This window comes from Tachyglossus aculeatus, chromosome X4, assembly GCF_015852505.1.
Source record: "Tachyglossus aculeatus isolate mTacAcu1 chromosome X4, mTacAcu1.pri, whole genome shotgun sequence".
NCBI lineage: Eukaryota > Metazoa > Chordata > Mammalia > Monotremata > Tachyglossidae > Tachyglossus > Tachyglossus aculeatus.
In genome coordinates, this window is record NC_052098.1 from 50,133,108 (window position 1) to 50,156,595 (window position 23,488).

At 42.7% G+C, this 23,488-nt stretch overlaps 2 protein-coding genes across 2 annotated transcripts; both read right to left on the bottom strand.

Annotated features, from left to right (window-relative positions):
* Positions 1-7,749: 7,749 nt before the first annotated feature.
* On the bottom strand, positions 7,750-9,306 carry LOC119947908 (olfactory receptor 2K2-like). Its single transcript, XM_038769561.1, has 2 exons — positions 8,360-9,306; positions 7,750-7,906 (listed from the first exon to the last, which is right to left on the bottom strand). Exons 1-2 carry the CDS (start codon positions 9,298-9,300, stop codon positions 7,750-7,752), a joined length of 1,098 nt encoding a protein of 365 aa, XP_038625489.1. The 5' UTR covers positions 9,301-9,306.
* A 12,415-nt stretch (positions 9,307-21,721) lies between these two features.
* LOC119947909 (olfactory receptor 2K2-like) lies at positions 21,722-23,278 on the bottom strand. Its single transcript, XM_038769562.1, has 2 exons — positions 22,332-23,278; positions 21,722-21,878 (listed from the first exon to the last, which is right to left on the bottom strand). Exons 1-2 carry the CDS (start codon positions 23,270-23,272, stop codon positions 21,722-21,724), a joined length of 1,098 nt encoding a protein of 365 aa, XP_038625490.1. The 5' UTR covers positions 23,273-23,278.
* Positions 23,279-23,488: the final 210 nt, after the last annotated feature.

Below are 23,488 nucleotides of genomic sequence, written 5' to 3' on the forward strand. Positions count from 1 at the left end.
TACTATTGAATGAATGAATGAATTGACGGATTAGTTCTGACCAAGTAGAAGGAAATAGTTTCTCATTACTAGAGGTAAATAGGAATTTGGAATTTGGGATTCAGTAATCAGATGCTCAATTGGATCTTCTTGATTTGTTGCTCTCTTTATGGACTTGAGCATAGATTGAGAATATCTGGAGTTATATTCCAAAATACATGTCATATTAGATTTCGGAGAAGCTGCATGACATAATGGCTAGAGCAAAGGCCTGGGAGTCAGAAGGTCATGAGTTCTAATCCCAGCTCCATCACTTCTCTGCTTGTGTGACCTTGGCCAAATCACTGTACTTCTCTGGGCCTCAGTTACCTTATCTGTAAAATGGAGATTGAGATTGTGAGCCCCACATGGGACAGGGACTGTGTCCAACCTGATTTGTTTGTATCTACCCCAGTGCTTAGTACAGTGCCTTGCACATAATAAACACTTAACATATACCATAAGAAAAATTTTATTTACAGGAACAAATTCTAGACACATGACCTGCTCTGGGTTCATCATTTTCTTGGATAGTGAAACAAAAGATATTTCTTGAGTTGAAGGAGACTACTTCTGGATTTCAATCACACTAAATTGAAATGTTTCTGAGATGGCAGCACTATATGCATATTGTTTTCAAAGACTCATAACTTTAAGGAAAAGTCATCAGTTGATTGACTGACCAATCCAGGCCCCCACAACAATCTCCGAATGTACTTTGCTGCATGTCTGACTACACACTCACTGCACTCCAGCAAAGACACGGCTGGCAAGTGAATATGAATGGAGCTGGACAAAACCACTAATTTCCCCTGGTAGGCATGGGTTTGAATCCCACTTCTGACAGGTTTTTATTTAGAAGCAGCATGGAGTAACGGTTAGAGCAGGGGCCGGGGAGTCAGAAGGTCATGGGTTCTAATCCAGCACTGCCACTTGTCTACCCCTTTTAGACTGTGAGCCCACTGTTGGGTAGGGACTGTCTCTATATGTTGCCAATTTGTACTTCCCAAGCGCTTAGTACAGTGCTCTGCACACAGTAAGCACTCAATAAATACGATTGATGATGATGATGATGATGATGCTGATGCTGTGTGAACTTGGGCAAGTCTGTAAAACGGGGATTGAGGCTGTGAGCCCCACGTGGGACAGGGACAATGTCCAACCCGATTTGCTTGTATCCACCCCAGTGCTTAGTACAGTGCGTGGCACATAGTAAGTGCTTAACAAATACCTTTATTATTATTATTATTGTTATTATTCTCCCTCCAGACTGTAAACTTGATGTAGGCAGGGAACATGGCTACCAATTCTGTTACAGTGTACTCTCCCAAGCACTTAATACAGTGCTCTGCACACAGTAAACACTCAGTAGATACCACTGATAAATTGATAGGCTGTGAACCCCATGTGAGACAGAGTGTGTTCAACCTGATTAACTTGTATCTCCCCCAACGTATAAAACAGTGCTTGACTCACTGTGGGCAGGAAATGTGTCTGTTAGATTGTTAATGTCAGGTTCACAAAAAGAAATCAAGTCACAACACCACAAAGAGTTTATTATTGCGATAGTAATACAGACCTTTATGGGTGAGGATGACAGAACCCTTAAACGTATAACTGAGCTCAACCTCACTGCTGAAAGGCAGGAGAGGCAGCTAGTTACAGTCTGTGGTGGGCACGGTGCTCCCTCACACCATCAACATGGTCCAATCAAGTGTTGTTGCTTTTAATCATGTGATCCAATGGGTCCAATCAGGAGCGTGGCTGTGGTTTTCTTAATTATGGTGGGCGGTGGGGCTGGTGGAGGGAGGTGGGAGTTGATATCAGGCTTAAGAGAAGACAAACTAGATTAAATGCAAAATGGAGTCTGAAAAAAAAATGGAGCAGCGTTGGTTAAGAGTTGGTTTCCACATTTTGTTTTACTCTCCCAAGCACTTAGTACAGTGTCCTGCACATGGTAAATCCTCAATTAATATGATTGATTGATTGAAAGTAAATGGTGAACAAATATCTTGATAATAATTATTGGCTGTTCTTTTAAATCTTCAATTCATTGTTCAGCAGCAGGCAAATCAGCCAACAGAATGCTGGCATCATCAGGAAAAGTGTACAAAAACAAAAGACACAGTTTCACTGTGTTACAAACCATGTGCTGGTCACCACACCTTAGGAAGGATTTATTAGAGCTGGAGGGAGAAGAGGGTTGAGAAATTAGGATGGTTAAGCAGAAGGAACAGCTTTGTTTTTAAGGCTAAAAAGATTAGGAATCTTCAGTTAGGAAAGACACAGTCTTGAAGGTGTTGTCCGCCAGCGGACTTGACATGACTGACTCCATCTTGTGAATACCGACAGTAACCCTCCATTTTGTGCAGGCCAAGAGCAACTCCATTCTGTATTTTATGCAAGGCTCAACAACAAAATGTGTTCTAGGCCAGTAACAAGTAACTCCCATCTGTGCAAGGTTGTGATAACAGTAACTTCTTTCCCATCTTGTCAGTCCTCATTGGTTCCCTGAAGTTCCTCATTGCTCACTCCCGCGCAGCTGTAACTCAATAAAGGACAGTGGGAACGGAACTCAAGGCTGCTTGTCACCTGTACCTCTCTCGGGAGGTGAACGGGCAGGTAGCCACCCCCTTCCTTTACTGCTCTATCTGAACTCACATCTCTGAGTCATTTTTCCTATCAGCATCACCACCTCGTGTTCTCGAACCCTGCAGCCGATTTATGCCGGTTAACTTATTTTGCACCCTACTTTCGTTAACAAAGGGACACGTGTTTAAAACTGACAAAATCATTGAAGACATGGGGATCATACAGGATTTTTGTTCTCAAATCTCACAACACCAGGATTAGGGGCCCACTTTGACATTTGAAGGCAATTAGTGCAAAATAAACCAAAGGAAGCATTTCTTTGCCCTGACAAATCAAAATAATTTTGTTAGTAATGGCAGATCTTATGGTTGTAGGAAGGGCAATAGCTTATCCTATCAATTTGCTTAGAAATTTTCTAATGATCTTTTGTAACCTCTACGCAATTGGATCTGTGACCTTTGGGTATATGATATTCTCCCCACCCTCACCTCCACTGCACTTATGTCCATATCCGTAATGTCTTTATACTAATGTCTGTCTGCCCCTCTAGACTGTAAGCTCATTATGGTCAGGGAACATGTCTCCTAATTCTGTAGTATTGTAATCAATCAATCAATCAATCGTATTTATTGAGTGCTTACTGTGTGCAGAGCACTGTACTAAGCACTTGGGAAGTACAAGTTGGCAACATATAGAGACAGTCCCTACCCAACAGTGAGCTCACAGTCTAGAAGGGGGAGACAGAGAACAAAACCAAACATATTAACAAAATAAAATGAATTGAATAGATATGTACAAGTAAAATAAATAAATAAATAAATAGAGTAATAAATATGTACAAACATATATACATATATACAGGTGCTGTGGGGAAGGGAAGGAGGTAAGACGGGGGGATGGAGAGGGGGACGAGGGGGAGAGGAAGGAGGGGGCTCAGTCTGGGAAGGCCTCCTGGAGAAGGTGAGCTCTCTGTGGGGCCTTGAAGGGAGGAAGAGCGCTAGCTTGGCGGATGTTGGGAGAGAGGGCATTCCAGGCCAGGGGGATGACGGGGGCCGGGGGTCGACGGTGGGACAGGTGAGAATGAGGCATGGTGAGGAGATTAGCAGCAGAGGAGCAGAAGGTGCGGGCTGGGCTGTAGAAGGAGAGAAAGGAGGTGAGGTAGGAGGGGGCTAGCTGATGGAGAGCCTTGAAGCCGAGGGTGAGGAGTTTCTGCCTGATGCGCAGATTGATTGGTATCCACTGGAGATTTTTGAGGAGGGGAGTAACATGCCCAGAGCGTTTCTGGACAAAGACAATCAGGGCAGCGGCATGAAGTATGGATTGAAGTGGGGAGAGACACAAGGATGGGAGATCAGAGAGGAGGCTGATGCACACCCAAGCGCTTAGTACAGTGCTCTGCATATAGTAAACACTCAATAAATACCATTGATTGATTGATTGATTGAATGTTCAATTGGAAAGGTAAGGTCTAATCTTCATTGCAGTTCTTTCTATCCCCAGCTTTGTCACTCTTCAGGGAACATGTCTATCAACTCTGTTGTGTTGTAATCTCCCATGTGCTTACTACGGTGCTCTGCACACAATAAGTGCTCAATAAATCAGGGAATCTCACTGTTTATTGTTGGGTAGTACTTCACAAGTGCTTAGTACAGTGCGCTGCATCCAGTAATCACTCAATAAATATGAATGAGTGAATGAATAAATACCAATGATTGATGGAGCATAGGTGCATAAACCTAAGTATTAGAATCAGAAGGTGCTCCCTCCAGAGACTCACGAAGCTAATTCTGACGGGGCCATCTTAGCAGCATTGTGGAGGTTCTGACATCTGAGGATCCTGCTATAATATTACTCTCAGTCCCTGGGATACAACAGTAGGAAAATTAATCTGTGTACTGTTTACCTGGCTCCAGACAGGTCAGAGAACTCTAAGGAAGTCATTTATCTGTTTCTCTCTCTGAGATTTGGATTCTGGTAGTGTTCCTCCCTAAGGAATATAAAGTCAGACTCTTAACAATAACTCTGCAGGAGTTGCTCAGGGCATCATTAAAAGTTGGAGCTTCCATCACTCTTACCAAAGAGGAATAAATACGTGACACTGGGGTTCAATCCCCTGGGCAGGAAATAAGTTCTGGACTAGCTTGTTAAAAAAGCTGTGACTATAATGGGACAACTTTTCTCAACAAGGTTCCTAGAGGGAGTTGAAAACACCTTCAAAGTGATACAATCATTACATTACAATTACATTAGAGAACCAGCATGGCCTAGTGAAAAGGTCACCAGCCCGGGAGTCAGAGAACCTGGGTTCTAATACCCTCTCCGGCTCTTGTCTGCTCTGTGATCTTGGGCTATTTTTCTGCCTCAGTCACCTCATCTGTATAATGGGGATTAAGACTGTGAGTCCCACATGGGACATGGATTATGTCCAACCTGATTAGCTTGTATCTACCCCAGCTCTTAGAACAGTGCCTGACATGTAGCACATGCCTAACAAATGCACTTAGAAGAGTGCTTTGCACGTAGTAAGCACTTACTAAATGCCATCATTATTAAATATCATTTTTTTAAAAAAGTACAGCAATTACATTGGAAAGAAGTGATCATTTCTGGAGAAAGGGCAATTTACCCAGATTACTGAGAAAAGTTTGGGCCAGACTTTTATTAGGGAAGTAGGGCCTCTTTGTGGGTAAAATGCAGCAATGTATTCAATTGCATTTATTGAGCACTTACTGTGTGCAGAGCACTGTACTATGCGCTTGCAATGTGTCTGTGCTAAAATACCCAAATAAATTTCAGGAGTGAGGTAAGAAGAATGGAAAATAATGCTTTTAATGGATACTGTGGTGTGGGGTTGGGGCCAGAGAAGGCATAATAATTATAATAAGAATTGGGGTATTCGGTAAGTGCTTACTATGTGCCAAACACTGTACTGAGGGCTGGGGAAGATATAAGATAATCAGGCCAGACACAGTCTCTGTCCCACAGTGATCAAGCCAAATGTGGAGGCTGGTGTGTAGTGAGATAAACCAGGATGGGGTGAGCTGATTGATTGTAAGGAGCTTCTGTTTGATGCAGTGTTGATGGGGCAACCACTGGAAGTTCTTGGGAGTTGGGAGACATGGACTGAAAAATGATCCAGGCAGCAGAGTAAAGTATGGATTTGAGTGGGAAGAGACAGCGGGCGGGAAAGTCAGCAAGGAGGCCCTATCCCGGAGTCAAGTGTTAAGTGCTAAGGCTAAGTGCTTGGATCAGCAAAGTAGCAATTTGGGCGGAGAGGAAATGGCAGATTTTAGCAGTGTAGTGAGGTAGAATCGACCGGATCCATTGAAAGATTGAATATAAGGGTTGAATGAGAGAGGTGAGTAGAAGCTCTTTGTGGACAGGGAGCATGTCAGCCAACTTTGTTATATTATATCCTCCCAACTTCATACTACAGTGTTCTGCACACAGTAAGTGATCAATAAATATTCTTGAATGATTGATTGATTGATTGATTTAGAGTAATGCCAAGGTTATGGGCTTGTGAGACAGGAAGGATGGTGGTGCTGTCTACAGTGATGGGAACATCCCAGGGCAGACAGGGTTTTAGTGGGAAGATAAGGAGTTCTGTTTTGGACATGTTATGTTTGAGATGTCCTTGGGACATCCAAGTTGAAATGTCCTGAAGGCAAATACAAGACTGCAGTGAAGGAGAGAGATCAAGGCTGGAGAGATAAATTTTGGAATCATTTGCATAGTGATGGTAGTTGAAGCCATGGGGGCATTGAGTTTTCCAAGGGAGTGGGTGTGGATGGAAAATAAAAAGAGACCCAGAACTGAGCCTTTAGGGACTTCCACTGTCAAAGGGTGGGAGGAAGAGGAGGAAGCTGTAAAGGAGAATGAGGAGTGATCAGAGAGATAGGAGCAGAACCAGGAGAGAAAAGTGTCAGTCAAGCCAAGGTTGGATAATGTTTCCAGGAGAAGATAGTGGTTCACGGTGGGAAACAACACATCCCAGTAGAAAGAGCATGGACCTGGGAGTCAGAGGACCTGGCTTCTAATCCCAGCTCCACCAAGTACCTGCTGTGTGACCCTGGGCAAGTCACTTAACTTCTCTGCCTCAGTCAACTCATCTGCAAAATAGTGATTCGATACCTGTTCTCCCTCCTACTTAGACTGTGAGCCCCATCTGTGACTTAATTACCTTGCACCTACCCCAGTGCTTAGTACAGTGGTTGGTACATAGTAAGCACTGAACAATTTTTATTATTATTACAGCTGAGAGGTCAAGAAGGATTAGGATGGAGTAGAGGCCATCAGATTTAGCAGGAAGAAAGTCCTTGGTGGGCAGTTTCTGTGGAGTGAAAGGGGCAGAGAACAGATTGGAAGGGACAAAGGAGAGAATTGGAGTGGGTGTAGACAATTTGCTCAAAGAGTTTGGAGAGTAATGGTAGGAGGCAAATGGGGAAATAATAATGGGTCAAGAGAGGGCTTTTTTAAGATGGGGAGGTAAAAGCGCTTCGTACAGTGCTCTGCACATAGTAAGTGCTCAATAAATAGGATTGAATGAATGAATGAGCATGTTTGAAAGCAGTAGGATAGAAGCCACTGGAAAGTGAATGAATGAAGATGATGGTAAGGGAGGGAAGAAGGAAGGGAGCAAGTGTTTTGATAAGGTGAGAAGGGATGGGGTCAGAGGCACAGGTGGAGGGGGTAGATTTGGAGAGTAGGAGAGAGATCGCCTCTTGAAATACTGCTGGAAAGTTTGGGAGAGTCAAAGAGAGGGCCGTAGGAGGGTGGGACAAGAAGGGAGTTGGGGAGATTTTCGGGAGATTATCCCTGATAGTGTCGATTATATCAGTTAGAGTATGTGATCAGGATAAAAATATGGGGGAGGGGGAGACAGGAGGTTTGAGAAGGGAGCTAAACATTTGGAACAGGTGGCTGGGACAATAGATATGGGAGTCAATAAGAATGGAGAAGTACTGCTGCTGTTGGTCAGGGGAGAGGGTAGAACTAAGGCAAGTGAGGATGAAGTTGAGATGGATGAGGTCAGCCAGGTGGCTGGATTTCTGTCAGCAGAAACTCTGCAGCTCGAGCACAGGAGTGGAGGAAGCATACTGGTGAGCTGATCTAGGGTTGTGGTTTAGTAGTACGAGATCAGCAAAGGGACATGGGACCAAGGAAGTCGAATTCAGCAGAGAGGGTGACATTGAGGGCATCAACAAGTATGTCAAGAGAAGGCAGTTTGAGTATGGCAATAAAGTGGAACAAGGTGACTTCAGAAATTTGGAGGGGGTCAAAAAATTGAAGGTCTCTGTGGGGGAATGGGACAGATTTAGGGGAGTGGGTTTGTGGGAGAGAAAGCAGGTGATGAGGCTGTGGTTGGATAGAGGGATTTGAGAGTTGGCAAGGGTGTGTCCAAGTGGTGAGTGGGTGAGGTGGGGTGGAGCCGGAGATCACTGATGTTGAGGAATGAGAGGAAGTGGATAGCACACGGGTCATCGGGTATCTACTCTTCTATGTTTGCCTAAATACTGAAAATACAGTATTTCTGCAAGTGTATTGCATTTGTTAACATGACTTTTACTTGAGCAATTTTTGCTAACAGCTCTGAGGGACTATCCTTTAGCATTTTAATCCCAACTGTTACTAATGAAAATGCATTTTAATACTACAGTGGACAGCATGCTTCCTGTGCTACTTTTACAAGTGTCTCTCTCCTTGCTCTTTGGGAAGAATGAAAGGAGCACAATTGAAAGGTTTTCACCTTCTTCGTAGGCAGATCATTTTGCCCAGGAGCATCTTTTTCACAGCATTTTTGACTTCCTTATTCCTCAGACTGTAAATGATGGGATTCAGCATAGGGGTCAAAGCACCATAAAGCAAGGACATGATTTTGTCTGTTTCTTGTGAGTTTGCCGATGAGGGCTTCAGGTACATGGAAAGTGCAGCTCCATAAAATAAGATCACCACCGTCAAATGGGCTCCACAAGTGGAAAAAGCTTTGTTTCTTCCCTCAGCTGAATTGATTTTCAGGATACTAGTGAGGATGAAGATGTAAGACACAGTAATTAAGAGCATTGGAACTGGAAGGAGAAGTACACTGGTCACAAATATAATCGTGTCCATGAGCAAGGATTTGGCACAGGCCAACTTTAGCACAGCAAGGATTTCACACCCGAAGTGGTCGATGATATTTCCACAGAGAGGTAACCGCAGTGCCAATGTGGATTCCAGTACAGCAATGAAGAAACCTGTTATCCATGACCCAGTTGCCATCAGGACACAAACCCTCATGTTCATGATGATGGGGTATCTCAAGGGTTTACATATGGCCACGTACCTATCATATGCCATAACAGCCAGAAGAACACATTCTGTTGACCCCATGGCCAGAGAGAAATACATCTGCACAGCACATTCTTTGAAGAATATTTTTTTGTGTGCAGCCAGTAAGTTCACCAGCAAGGTAGGAATAGAGGAGGAAGTGTAGCAGATATCCAAGAAGGAGAGGTTACTGAGGAAGAAGTACATCGGAGTATGAAGGTAGAAATCTAGAATACTGATTGAAATGATAATAGTGTTGCCCAGGAGCGTTATCAGGTACATCACGAGACTGAATGCAAAGAGAATAATCTCAAGCTTTGGATAGCTAGAGAAGCCCTCAAGAAAAAAAAATGTCCAAGTGGTGTGATTTTTTCTTTTCATTTCATTCCTTTTCTTGGCTGTAGAAAGAGGATGACATAGATCGCAATGTTTGCTTGTTTTCATTTCAGTAAATGCAAATATCATTCACGGCAATCAATCTTATTTGTCGAGTGCCTGCTGCACACAGAGCACTGTGCTACGCACTTGGGAGAGTACAACAGAATTAGCAGACATGATCCCTTCCCTCAAGGAACTTACATTCTAGCTCTATCTTCAGAACTCATTTTTCTAGCTCACATATGACTTTTCCATAATTAATTTTGTTGGGTAAGAATATTGTATTATCCCCTGGATGCTTATTAATAAAACCTATTAGTTACTTAAAATATTTCTCTTACAACCCCCAAATGAAAGGGAAGTTTAACCATCGCTAAGTTCATGAGCTCAATGTAGTTCAAACATCAGTTCATTCAGGTCTCTGAAGCCACTCTTCAAGTTCCTTAGAATGGTACTTCACTTGTTTGTTCCATGATGGGTGTTTCCACTGGGCATTTTGGATAGAATATTGTTAGGAATGCTCTTTTAACCGCATGCATTATTAGCATGATGTGATTTGGAAGAAATGATTGCATGCATGTACGTGGCATCAGTCAAGGCATTTGTACTATAATGCAAGTTTCCTTAATGTCCTGTTGCATGGGAGAACTGAGTGTACTGCATATCATTTCAAGAGGGTGGCTAACACCAGAGCTGGCCTGACAGCACCAGCACACTTGCTTGACCACGGTACTCTTCCTACTCTAGGGGACTTCACTTGTGGGACTTGTTAGGGTGTGGGCAGTAATAATAATAGCAGTGGTACTTGTTAAGTGCTTACTACGTGCCAACCACTGTTTTAAGCACTGGGGCATGCACATGTTAGTCAGGTTGGACACAGTCCTTGTTCCACGTGGGGTTCACATTCTTAATCTCCATTTTACAGATGAAGTAATTGAGGCCCAGAGAAGTGAAGTGACTTGCCCAAGGTCCCACAGCAGACATGTGGCAGAGCCTGGACTAGGACCCAGGTCCTTCTGACTCCCAGGCGCATGCTCTGTCTGCTAAGCCATGCTGCTTCTGCTTCTCAGTAAAACCACATGCCAAAGGGTGAGAAGATAAAAGGCACGAAGGGAATGAACAATATGATCCCACCTATGGAGAAGCAGCGTGGCTTGGGCCTGGAAGTAAGAAGTCATGGGTTCTAATCCCTGTTCCTCCACCTGTCTGCTGTATGACCTTGGGCAAGTCTCTTCACGTCTCTGTGCCTCAGTTACTTCATCTGTAAAATGGGGATTAAGACTGTGAGCCCCATGTGGAGTAGGGACTGTGTCCAACATGATTAGCCTGTCTCTCCTGTAGTGCTTAGTACAGTGCCTGGGACATAATAAACATTTTAAAAAATCATAAAAAACAAAACATAACAAAAAAACCCTGAAGAATTTGGAAGTCCGGTAGCCATTAGAAGATCTAAAGTGGTGAATAAGGTTGAACTAAAGGAGGTCTTTTGATAATCTAATTGTCACATTTAATAAGATAAATAAGATAAATGGCTTGAGATAGTCATTCCCCTACTTCTCCTTCACCCATGCCCTTCAACTGCTGATGGTAGAGCATTCCTGTCCGTCTTAACAACTGGGGTCCCAACTCCCCTCAGCAACTCTGGAATGGCAAGAGGCCAGAAAAGTTGTACCATTTTATAGTTTCATACCACAGTGCGCAAGCATGCAAGAGGTTTTCTCTCAATAACACGTCTTCTCATGGATACGGCCGGACCATCAGTAATGTTATCTTTGAACTAAAGAAGAATTCTCTACATTTTGCTTTCAAATTGAGATGACATTTGTGCCAAAACATATTCCCTGTTTCCCTTCTTAGAACACCAATATACTCTTAACTAATGACAGAACAGTTCAACTAATACACAATCCTTTCCAACAGAACCACAAATGGTGTAGAGGATTAAGAAAACCTCTTTTCTTGGCTGGAAAATTGAGTAAGAGAGGAAAGGAAGTATTGCATTTGAGGATGTTCTGCCCTTTTGTACCACTGCTAATATTTAAAACATATTTATCATCCATCTCATTTTCACTGTATGTCAAACTGCTTTCAAAGTTGCCTATTGTAATTACAGCTGTAACATTCTGTTTCTCTTACAGTACTTTTATACTAATGTTCTAATGTTGTATTTTGTTCTAATGATAAATATTTTAATAATTTTATACCTTAGACTTCACAATGCAAAATTGCAATGATCCCTGAGCTTTCCTATAACTAGTTGGAAAGCCAGGACCAGCTTGCTCATTTTCCCTACTATTAGCCTAATAGTAACATTTACTGAGCTCCTACTGGGTGCAATGCACTGTGCTAAACCTGTATGATGAATGGGATTAATGTAACAAATAATGATCAATAGCATAATTTCAGCACTTATTTTCATAGGTTAATAACTATAGGGTTGTGAAGCAATATCCACATGCTTCGTGGTCCACGTTTAGGAATACTTTTGATAGAAATTCCTAACTGTCTACTTCTCTGGGCTACCTGAAAATATTAACTGAAAAAAATGAACTTTTCCCACAGACTACCATTGTTTAGTGTACTGCATATAGATAAAGAGGCATGATTGGTTTGATGAGAGCTCAGTACAGATTATGGACTCTTTATTAAGCTAAGTCAAAGAAGAAACTTTTACCATATTTCTATGTACACAGTTCATACCTGAAGCTTTCATGTTTGTTTTCCTCCACTATTTTTGTCTTTGTCTCAAGTGTTGTAATCATTTGTCACTTCATCGTACACTTTTTCCAACACCCCTAACCTTCTCCCTTATGATATTTCTTCCCCCGTTTCTATTTCGAGCCAGGCGTTAGCTTCCCCAAGTACACCAGCCTTTAAATGTCTTTGCAGAGTTCTCTACACTCCTCTCACTTTCATTTCTCTTTCTCTAGTTATGTTGAGAATTCAATGAATTGGCATTTTCCATTCACAACATTGCTTCCAGGTGTGTGACTGATTCCTTCTGGCTTGTTGATACTACATTACTCCTTTTTAACTTCCTGAGTTACTTTTTAAGTCAACAATCTTAGTTCTTCATACATTTCAAAGGTTCTGAGATGGATCCAGCTTTGATTAATGCCATGGGTGAAGCTGATTCTGATATTCTTTCCTTCAGGATTCTAGTGTATTCAAGAATGTTAGACTTATCTGAGTGGGACTTACCAATCAATCGTATTTATTGAGTGCTTACTGTGTGCAGAGCATTGTACTAAGCACTTGCACTGTACTAAGCGCTTGCACTGTACTAAGCACTTACTGAAGTTAGACTTACTTGAGAGAATTTCCCACTTTAGGTCAATCCAGTTAATAAAGATATGAGACCTGGAAAAGAAAATGCATTAATCCTAAATGCTAAAATCTTGCAAGAATTTCATAGGTAAGAATCATAGTTATTACCAAATACAGGCTCCTCTCTCCACCCCAGGTAAAAGCTCCAAAGGATCAGTCACTGGAGCTTTAAGATCATTTAAATACTTTATCACTTTGGGGGTAGATGTAAAGTCCCTAAACAATTTAAAGTTTAGTGTATGAAAGAGGCAGGTTTAGAAACTTGTGATGCTTTGGGGAAAATGTCCCAAAGATCCAATTACACTGAACCCATTTGAATGAACATAAAAGTCACACAGCATTTTCAGAGCCTCCGGAGCTAGGAAATACTTTTCCTGCCTTAGGTTCAAGCTGGTCTCTAGGCCTCAGCCCAGTGCCTAGATTGTGGTAATGCAAACAAACACATTTTATTTGCCATTATCGATAGGATATTTAATTGCAGGATAGGAGGTCCTAGTCACCCAAGTGGTTGAGAAGCAGCGTGGCCTAGTGAAAAAAGCTCGGACCTGGGAGTCAGAGGGCTTGGTTTCTAATCCCACCTCAACCACTTGCCTGCTGTGTGACCTTAGACAGGTCACTTTGCTTCTCTGTAACCTCAGTTTCCTCATCTGTTAACTGGGAATTCACTACCTGTTCTCCCTGCTACTTAGACTGTGAACACATGTGGGACAGGGACTGTGTCCAACCTGATTAACTTGTCTCCACCCCAGGACCTGGAACCGTACTTGACCCATAGTAAATGCTTACCACTACTACTACTACTACTACTACTACTACTACTACTACTACTACTACTACTACTATTGTCTCATCTTTCCTTTTGAGTTTGGAGCCTCTTTTGACATTAGCATATAAACTCCTAATGGCCAGAGACTCTCTATGTTGGGTGGATTTTGATTCTGTGTCTAGTGCAGTGCCATGTGAACGAGGGACAGTCCTAGGTGAGGGGGAATTTGGATACCAATGAAGAGGCCATGGAGCTGTTGGGTTCGGGGCATCCAAATCCATTCTGTCTCCAATTGTTCTGCAGCAATCTGACCTTCTTCCTCCAGGGCTACGGGGCTAAGGAGAGCAACAGGGTTTCAAGTTCTCCAACTTCCAGATCAATGCATCCTCTTGGGGACTGTATTTCCCATCTAGTGTCCCTAAGTCTCTGTTTTGAGCTTTCATTGTTAATGAGCACCTTCCCCCAGATTTTAGCTTGAATCGGCAAGTCTTTAAACCCTGGAGACTGGGAGAAAGAGCTGTCAGTCTTACAGAAATCTGGAAATTAGCTGCCTGTCAACAGATGCTGTCGATCATATGCAGAACCAAGGCCAATGGGGTGGGCATGTAGAAGGATGCTAACTCTTAGCCCCAAATTTCTAGCTCTGTGGCCTCCCCCGGGCAGTTGCATCAGCTGTGTACAAAGAGTGACAAACCCTGCCATTGCAAATCCTCCACTCATGGATTTGAAAGCAATGCTGACAATGAAGAAACATACAGATTTTAGAGTAACAGACAGATTTGTGATTGTATTTCAGATGGATGTCGTTACCAAAGTACGAGAAAGCCTCTACAGTTCTACACGTTTCAAATTCAAAAGTCTAAATTACTTCCAGGATAAAAAATATCCCAGCAAACAACTAAGGATTTCAATTAGCATGTGGAACTAGTGGATGATCCTTTAGATAATTCACCTGGAGTTTAGAGTGTAGTAAAATTACAGCCCTGTGATGAGCTGGAGGGGCAGTATTAACTCTCATGGAAAATGACTTTCCATTCTTAGCACTTAGTGGCCAATACACTTATAATTATAGTATTCCATCGATACCCAAAAGCCTTGTGAAACTGATTTCTCTTTATCACACTATTTTGACTAAGATGATGAGCAGGAGGTCATGAAAATATGGAAATTTGAAAATTTCTGAGATCTATCTGTTTAGCACCTCTTTCTAGACCGTGAGCCCGTTGTGGGAAGGGATAGTCTATCTTTGTTGCTGAATTGTACTTTTGAAGCGCTCTGCATATATTAAGCACTCAATAAACACGATTGAATGAATGAACCTCTTTTTTTAATGCTTGACTTTCTAAGTTTAACTGAAACAATTTCTCTGGGCCTCAGTTACCTCATCTATAAAATGGGGATTAAGACTCTAAACCCCATGCAGAACGTGGAATATGTCCAACCTGAGTAACTTGTATCTACCCCAGTGCTCAGTACAGTGCCTGGCACATAATGAGCGCTTAACGAATACCTTTAAAAAAATTACAAACAACCTTTAAGGAAAGGTTCAAAGTCCTTCAAAGCCTTACTTCCCTTCAAAGCCCTACTGAGAGCTCACCTCCTCCAAGAGGCTTTCCCAGACTGAACCCCCTCCTTCCTCTCCCCCTCCCCATCCCCCCCACCCTACCTCCTTCCCCTCCCCACAGCACCTGTATATATGTTTGTACAGGTTTATTACTCTACTTATTTCACTTGTACATATGTACTATTCTATTTATTTTATTTTGTTAATATGTTTTGTTTTGTTGTCTGTCTCCCCCTTCTAGACTGTGAGCCCGCTGTTGGGTAGGGACCGTCTCTATATGTTGCCACCTTGTACTTTCCAAGTGCTAGTACAGTGCTCTGCACACCGTAAGTGCTCAATAAATACGATTGAATGACTGAATGAAACACAGCAAGACCTGATGAACACATCTTGGCTCTAGTACACCGGGATCATCCTGGAAGTTCTAACAATGTATTGAAGATGATCTTGTTTTCAGGACATTGACGGATCGGTTCTGACCGAGTAGGAATAGTTTCTCATTACTAGAGGTAAATAGGAATTTGGAATTTGGGATTCAGTGATCAGATGCTCATTTGGGCCTTCTTGATTTGTTGCTCTCTTTATGGACTTGAGTGTAGATTGAGAATATCTGGAGTTATATTCCAAAATACATGTCATATTAGATTTAGGAGAAGCTGCATGACATAATGGCTAGAGCAAAGGCCTGGGAGTCAGAAGGTCATGGGTTCTAATCCCAGCTCCATCACTTCTCTGCTTGTGTGTCCTTGGCCAAATCACTGTACTTCTCTGGGCCTGTTACCTCATCCGTAAAATGGAGATTGAGACCGTGAGCCCCACATGGGACAGGGACTGTGTCCAATCCGATTTGTTTGTATCTACCCCAGCGCTTAGTACAGTGCCTTCAACATAGTAAACACTTAACAAATATCATATTAAAAGTTTTATTTACAGGAACAAATTCTAGACACATGACCTGCTCTGGGTTCATCACTTTCTTGGATAGTGAAACACAAGACATTTCTTGAGTTGAAGGAGGAAACTTCTGGATTTCAGTCACCCTAAATTGAAATGTTTCTAAATTGCAGCACAATATCCATATTGTTTTCAAAGAATCACAACTTTAAGGAAAAGTCATCAGCTGATTGACTGACCAGTCCGGGCCCCCACAACAGTCTCTGCATGTATTTTGCTGCATGTCTGACTACACATTCACCGCACTCCAGCAAAGACATAGCTGGCAGGGACAAGAGAATATAAATGGAGCTGGACAAAACCACAAATTTTCCCTGGTAGGCATGGGTTCGAAACCCACTTCTGACAGGTATTTATTTAGAAGCAGCATGGCGTAATGGTTAGAGCATGGGCTGGGGAGACAGAAGGTCATGGGTTCTATTCTGGTTCTGCCACTTGTCTGCTCTGTGACCTTGGGCAAGTCACTTCACTTCTCTGTGCCTCAGTTATCTCATCTGTAAAATGAGGATTGAGGCTGTGAGCCCCATGTGGGACAGGGACAGTGTCCAACCTGATTTGCTTGTATCCACCCCAGTGCTTAGTACAGTGCTTGACTCACTGTGGGCTGGGAATGTGTCTGTTATATTGTTAATGTCAGGTTCACAAAAAGGAATCAAGTCACAGAAACACAACACAAGGGATCTATTATTGCGATAGTAATACAGACCATTACGGGTGAGGACAACACGACAACACAACCCTTTAACCTATAACCGAGCTCAACCTCACTGCGGAAAGGCGGGAGAGGTAGCTAGTTACAGTCCGTGGTGGGCGTGGTGCTCCCTCACACCATCGACATGGCCCAATCAAGTGTTGATACTTTTAATCATGTGATCCAATGGCCCCAATCAAGAGTGTGGCTGTGGTTTTCTTAATTACGGTGGGCGGTGGGGCTGATGGGGGGAGGGGGGAGTTGATGCCAGGTTTAAGAGAAGACAAGGTAGATTAAATACAAAATGGAGTCTGAAAACACAACGGAGCGGGGTTGGTTAAGTGTTGGTTTCTACATTTTGTTTTACTCTCCCAAGTACTTAGTACAGTATCCTGCACATGGTGAGTGCTCAATTAATATGATTGATTGATTTATTGAAAGTAAATGCTGAACAAATACCTTGATAATAATTACTGGCTGTTCTTTTAAATCTTCAATTCATTGTTCAGTAGCAGGCAAAGCAGCCAACAGAATGCTGGCATCATCAGGAAAAGTGTACAAAAACAAAAGACACAGTTTCACTGTGTTACAAACCATGTGCTGGTCACCACACTTTAGGAAGGATTTATTAGAGCTGGCAGGTGAAGTGGGTTGAGAAATAAGGATGGTTAAGGGAAAGGGAACAGATTAGTTTTTAAAGGCTAAAAAGATTAGGAATCTTCAGTTAGGAAAGACACAGCCTTGAAGGGATGCAAGTTTAAAGTTGACAAAATCACTGAAGAGGGTGGATGGGGTTCACACAGGATTTTTGTTCACAAATTGCACAACACCAGCATGAGGGACCCACTCTGACGTTTGAAGGCAATTAGTGCTAAACAAACCAAAGGAAGCATTTTTTTGCCTTGACAAAGCATAAGGAGTTTGTTAGTTAGTAATGGTATGTCTTATGGTTGTAGGAAGGGCAATGGCTCATCCTATCAGTTTGCTTAGAAACTTTCTAATGATCTTCAGCATTGTCTGCACAATTGGATCTGTGACCTTTGGGCATATGATATTCTCCCCAGCCTCACCCCCACTGCTCTTCTGTCCATATCCATAATGTATTTTTATTAATGTCTGTCTGTGCCTCTAGACTGTAAGCTCATTAGGGGCAGTGAACATATCTGCTAATTCTGTTGTATTGTACTTTCCCAAGCGCTTAGTACAGTGCTCTGCATATAGTAAACACTCAATAAATACTCTTGATCGATTGATTGAATGCTCAATTGGAAAGGTAAGGTCTAATCTTTATTGCAGTTCTTTCTATCCCTAGTTTTGTCGCTCTTCAGATAAACAGTGTTATGTTGTACTCTCCCAAGTGCTTAGTACAGTGCTCAGCACATAATAAGTGCTCAATAAATCAGGGAATCTCACTGTCTGTTGTTGGGTCATACTTTTCCAAGAGCTTATTACAGTGTTTTGCACCCAGTAATAACTCAATAAATGTGAATGAGTTAATGAATAAATGCTAATGATTGATCGAGCATAGGTGTATAAACCAAAGTATTAGAATCAGAAGGTGCTCCCTCCAGAGACTCATGAAGCTAATTCTGACAGAGCCATCTTAGTAGCATTGTGGAATTTCTGACATCTGAGGACCCTGATATAAAATTACTCCCGGTACCTGGGATACAACAGTAGGAAAATTAATCTGCATATTCTTTACCAGGCTCCAGACAGGTCAGAGAACTCTAAGGAAGTCATTTATCTGTTTTTCTCTCTTAGATTTGGATTCTGGTAGTGTTCCTCCCTAAGGAATATAAAGTCAGACTCTTAACAATAACTCTGCAGGAGTTGCTCAGGGCATCATTAAAAGTTGGAGCTTCCATCACTCTCGCCAAAGAGGAATAAATAAGCAACACTGGGATTCAATCCCCTTGACAGGAAATAAGTTCTGGACTAGCTTGTTAAAAAAAGTTGTGACTGAGCCCACTGTTGGGTAGGGGCTGTCACTATGTTGCCAACTTTTTCTTCTCAAGCGCTTAGTACAGTGCTCTGCACACAGTAAGCACTCAATAAATACGATTGAATGAATGAACCTTTCTCAACAAGGTTCCTAGAGGGAGTTGAAGACACCTTCAAAGTGATACAATCATTGCATTACAATTACATTAGGGAACCAGCATAGTCTAGTGAAAAAGGCACCAGCCCGGGAGTCAGAGAACCTGGGTTCTAATACCCCCTCTGGCTCTTGTCTGCTCTGTGATCTTGGGCTATTTTTCTGCCTCAGTCACCTCATCTGTAAAATGGGGATTAAGACTGTGAGTCCCACGTTGGACATGGATTATGTCCAACCTGATTAGCTTGTATCTACCCCAGCTCTTAGTACAGTGCTCCTAGTACATGTGGCAAGTGCCTAACAAATGTGCTTAGAAGAGTGCTTTGCACATAATAAGCGCTTAATAAATGCCGTCATTCTTAAATATCATGTATTTTAAAATGTACAACGATCACATTGGAAAGAAGTGATCATTTCTGGAGAAAGGGTAATTTACCCAGATTACTGAGGAAGGTTTGGGCCAGACATTTATTGGGGAAGTAGGGCCTCTTTATGGGTAAAATGCAGCAATTCATTCAATTGTATTTATTGAGCACTTACTGTGTGCAGAGCATAACTATGTGCTTGCAATGTGTCTGTGCTAAAATACCCAAATAAATTTCAGGAGTGAGGTAAGAAGAATGAAAAATAATGCTTTTAATGGATACTGTGGTGTGGGGTTGGGGCCTGAGAAGGCATAATAATTATAATAATAATTGGGGTATTCGGTAAGTGCTTACTATGTGCCATACACTGTACTGAGGGCTGAGGAAGATACAAGATAATCAGGCCAGACACAGTCTCTGTCCCACAGTGATCAAGCCAAATGTAGAGGCTGGTGTGTAGTGAGATAAACCAGGATGGGGTGAGCTGATTGAATGTAAGGAGTTTCTGTTTGATGCAGTGTTGATGGGGCAACCACTGGAAGTTCTTAGGAAGTTGGGAGACATGGACTGAGAAATGATCTGGGCAGCAGAGTAAAGTGTGGACTTGAGTGGGAAGAGACAGCGGGCAGGGAGGTCAGCAAGGAGGCCCTATCCTGGAGTCAAGTGTTAAGTGCTAAGGCTAAGTGCTTGGATCAGCATAGTAGCAATTTGGGTGGAGAGGAAATGGCAGATTTTAGCAGTGTTGTGAGGTAGAATCGACAGGACCTGTTGAAAGATTGAATATATGGGTTGAATGAGAAAGGTGAGTAGAAGCTCTTTGTGGGCAGGGAACGTGTCTACCAACTATGTTATATTATGCCCTCTTACTACAAGTCCTTACTGCAGTGCTCTGCACACAGTAAGTGATCAGTAAATATTCTTGATTGATTGATTAAGAGTAATGCCAAGGTTACGGGCTTGTGAGACAGGAAGGATGGTGGTGCTGTCTACAGTGATGGGAACATCACACGGCAGACAGGGTTTTAGTGGGAAGATAAGGAGTTCTGTTTTGGACATGTTATATTTGAGATGTCCTTGGGACATCCAAGTAGAAATGTCCTGAAGGCAAATACAAGACTGCAGTGAAGGAGAGAGATCAAGGCTGGAGAAATAAATTTGGGAATCATTTGCATAGCGATGGTAGTTGAAGCCATGGGAGTGATTGAGTTTTCCAAGGGAGTGGGTGTGGATGGAGAATGAAAAGAGACCCAGAACTGAGCCTTTAGGGACTTCCACTGTCAAAGGGTGGGAGGAAGAGGAGGAAGCTGCAAAGGAGAATGAGGAATGATCAGAGAGATAGGAGCAGAACCAGGAGAGAAAAGTGTCAGTCAAGCCAAGGTTAGATAATGTTTCCAGGAGAAGGTGGTGGTCCACTGTGTTGGAGGCACTGGGAAACAACACATCCTAGTGGAAAGAGCATGAGCCTGGGAGTCAGAGGACCTGGTTTCTAATCCCAGCTCCACCAAGTACCTGCTGTGTGACCCTGGGCAAGTCACTTAACTTCTCTGCCTCAGTCAACTCATCTGCAGAATGGTGATTTGGTACCTGTTCTCCCTCTTACTTAGACTGTGAGCCCCATCTGTGACTTAATTACCTTGCACCTGCCCCAGTGCTTAGTACAGTGGTTGGCACATAGTAAGCACTTAACCAGTTATCATTATTATTACAGCTAAGAGGTCAAGAAGGATTAGGCTGAAGTAGAGGTGATAAGATTTGGCAAGAAGAAAGTCCTTGGTGGGCAGTTTCTGTGGAGTGAAAGGGGCAGAAAACAGATTGGAAGAGACAAAGGAAAGAATTGGAGTGGGTGTAGACAATTTACTCAAAGAGTTTGGAGAGTAATGGTAGGAGGCAAATGGGGAAATAATAATGGGTCAAGAGAGGGTTTTTTTAAGATGGGGAGACAAGCACTTAGTACAGTGCTCTGCACACAGTAAGCACTCATTAAATACAATTGAATGAGTGAATGAGCATGTTTGAAAGCAGTAGGATAGAAGCCACTGGAAAGTGAATGGTTGAAGATGATGGTCAGGGAAGGAAGAAGGAAGGGAGCAAGTGTTTTGATAAATTGTGAAGGGATGGGGTCAAGGCACAGATTGAGGGGATAGATATTGAAAGTAGGAGAGAGATCTCCTCTTAGGGTACTGCTGGAAAAATTGGGAGACTCAAAGAGAGGGCCGTAGGAGGGTGGGACTAGAAGGAAGTTGAGGGGATTTGGGGGAGATTATCACTGATCATCATCAATCGTATTTATTGAGCGCTTACTGTGTGCAGAGCACTGTACTAAGCGCTTGTACTAAGCACTGATGGTTTCAATTTTATCAGTTAGAATATGTGATCAGGATAAAGATATGGGGGAGGGGGAAACAGGAGGTTTGAGGAAGGAGCTAAGTGTTTGGAGCAGGTGGCTGGGACAATGGGCATGGGAGTCAATAAGAATGGAGAAGTACTGCTGCTGTTGGTCAGGGGAGAGGGTAGAACTAAGGCAAGTGAGGATGAAGTTAAGATGGATGAGGTCAGCCAGGTGGCTGGATTTCTGTCAGCAGCACTCTGCAGCTCGAGCACAGGAGTGGAGGAAGCATGCTGGTGAGCTGATCTAGGGTTGTGGTTTAGTAGTACGAGATCAGCAAAGGGACATGGGACCAAGGAAGTCGAATTCAGCAGAGAGGGTGACATTGAGGGCATCAACAAGTATGTCAAGAGAAGGCAGTTTGAGTATGGCAATAAAGTGGAACAAGGTGACTTCAGAAATTTGGAGGGGGTCAAAAAATTGAAGGTCTCTGTGGGGGAATGGGACAGATTTAGGGGAGTGGGTTTGTGGGAGAGAAAGCAGGTGATGAGGCTGTGGTTGGATAGAGGGATTTGAGAGTTGGCAAGGGTGTGTCCAAGTGGTGAGTGGGTGAGGTGGGGTGGAGCCGGAGATCACTGATGTTGAGGAGTGAGAGGAACTGGATAGTGCATGGGTCGTCGGAAATCTACTCTTCCATATTTGCCCAAATACTGAAAGTACAGTATTTCTGCAAGTGTATTGCATTTGTTAACATGACTTTTACTTGAGCAATTTTTGCTAACAGCTCTGAGGGACTATCCTTTAGCATTTTAATCCCAACTGTTACTAATGAAAATGCATTTTAATACTACAGTGGACAGCATGCTTCCTGTGCTACTTTTACAAGTGTCTCTCTCCTTGCTCTTTGGGAAGAATGAAAGGAGCACAATTGAAAGGTTTTCACCTTCTTCGTAGGCAGATCATTTTGCCCAGGAGCATCTTTTTCACAGCATTTTTGACTTCCTTATTCCTCAGACTGTAAATGATGGGATTCAGCATAGGGGTCAAAACACCATAAAGCAAGGAGATGATTTTGTCTGTTTCTTGTGAGTTTGCCGATGAGGGCTTCAGGTACATGGATAGGGCAGCTCCATAAAATAGGATCACCACTGTCAGATGGGCTCCACAGGTGGAAAAAGCTTTGTTTCTTCCCTCAGCTGAATTGATTTTCAGGATACTAGTGAGGATGAAGATGTAAGACACAGTAATTAAGAGCATTGGAACTGGAAGGAGAAGTACACTGGTCACAAACATAATCGTGTCCATGAGCAAGGATTTGGCACAGGCCAACTTTAGCACAGCAAGGATTTCACACGTGAAGTGGTCGATGATATTTCCACAGAGAGGTAACCGCAGTGCCGAAGTGGATTCCAGTACGGCAATGAAGAAACCTGTTATCCATGACCCAGTTGCCATCAGGACACAAACCCTCATGTTCATGATGATGGGGTATCTCAAGGGTTTACATATGGCCACGTACCTATCATATGCCATGACAGCCAGAAGAACACATTCTGTTGACCCCATGGCCAGAGAGAAATACATCTGCACAGCACATTCTTTGAAGAATATTTTTTTGTGTGCAGCCAGTAAGTTCACCAGCAAGGTAGGAATAGAAGAGGAAGTGTAGCAGATGTCCATTAAGGAGAGGTTACTGAGGAAGAAGTACATCGGCGTATGAAGGTGGGAATCTAGAATACTGATTGAAATGATAATAGTGTTGCCCAGGAGCGTTATCAGGTACATCACGAGACTGAATGCAAAGAGAACAATTTCAAGCTTTGGATAGCTAGAGAAGCCCTCAAGAAAAAAGAATGTCCAAGTGGTGTGATTTTCTCTTTTCATTTCATTCCTTTTCTTGGCTGTGGAAAGAGGATGACATAGATCGCAGTGTCTGCTTGTTTTCATTTCAGTAAATGCAAACATCATCCACTGCAATCAGTCTTATTTGTCGAGTGCCTGCTGCATGCAGAGCATTGTGCTACACACTTGGGAGAGTACAACGGAATTAGCAGACATGATACCTTCCCTCAAGGAATTTATATTCTAGCTCTATCTTCA

Excerpts from the sequence above, each read along its gene's own strand:
- LOC119947908 (XM_038769561.1), bottom strand. The coding sequence starts at position 9,300 with ATGAAAAGAAAAAATCACACCACTTGGACATTTTTTTTTCTTGAGGGC. Across the intron at positions 7,907-8,359 it reads ATGATCTGCCTACGAAGAAG|AGACCTTCAATTTTTTGACC; the intron begins GTGAAAACCTTT and ends ATTCCCCCACAG.
- LOC119947909 (XM_038769562.1), bottom strand. The coding sequence starts at position 23,272 with ATGAAAAGAGAAAATCACACCACTTGGACATTCTTTTTTCTTGAGGGC. Across the intron at positions 21,879-22,331 it reads ATGATCTGCCTACGAAGAAG|AGACCTTCAATTTTTTGACC; the intron begins GTGAAAACCTTT and ends ATTCCCCCACAG.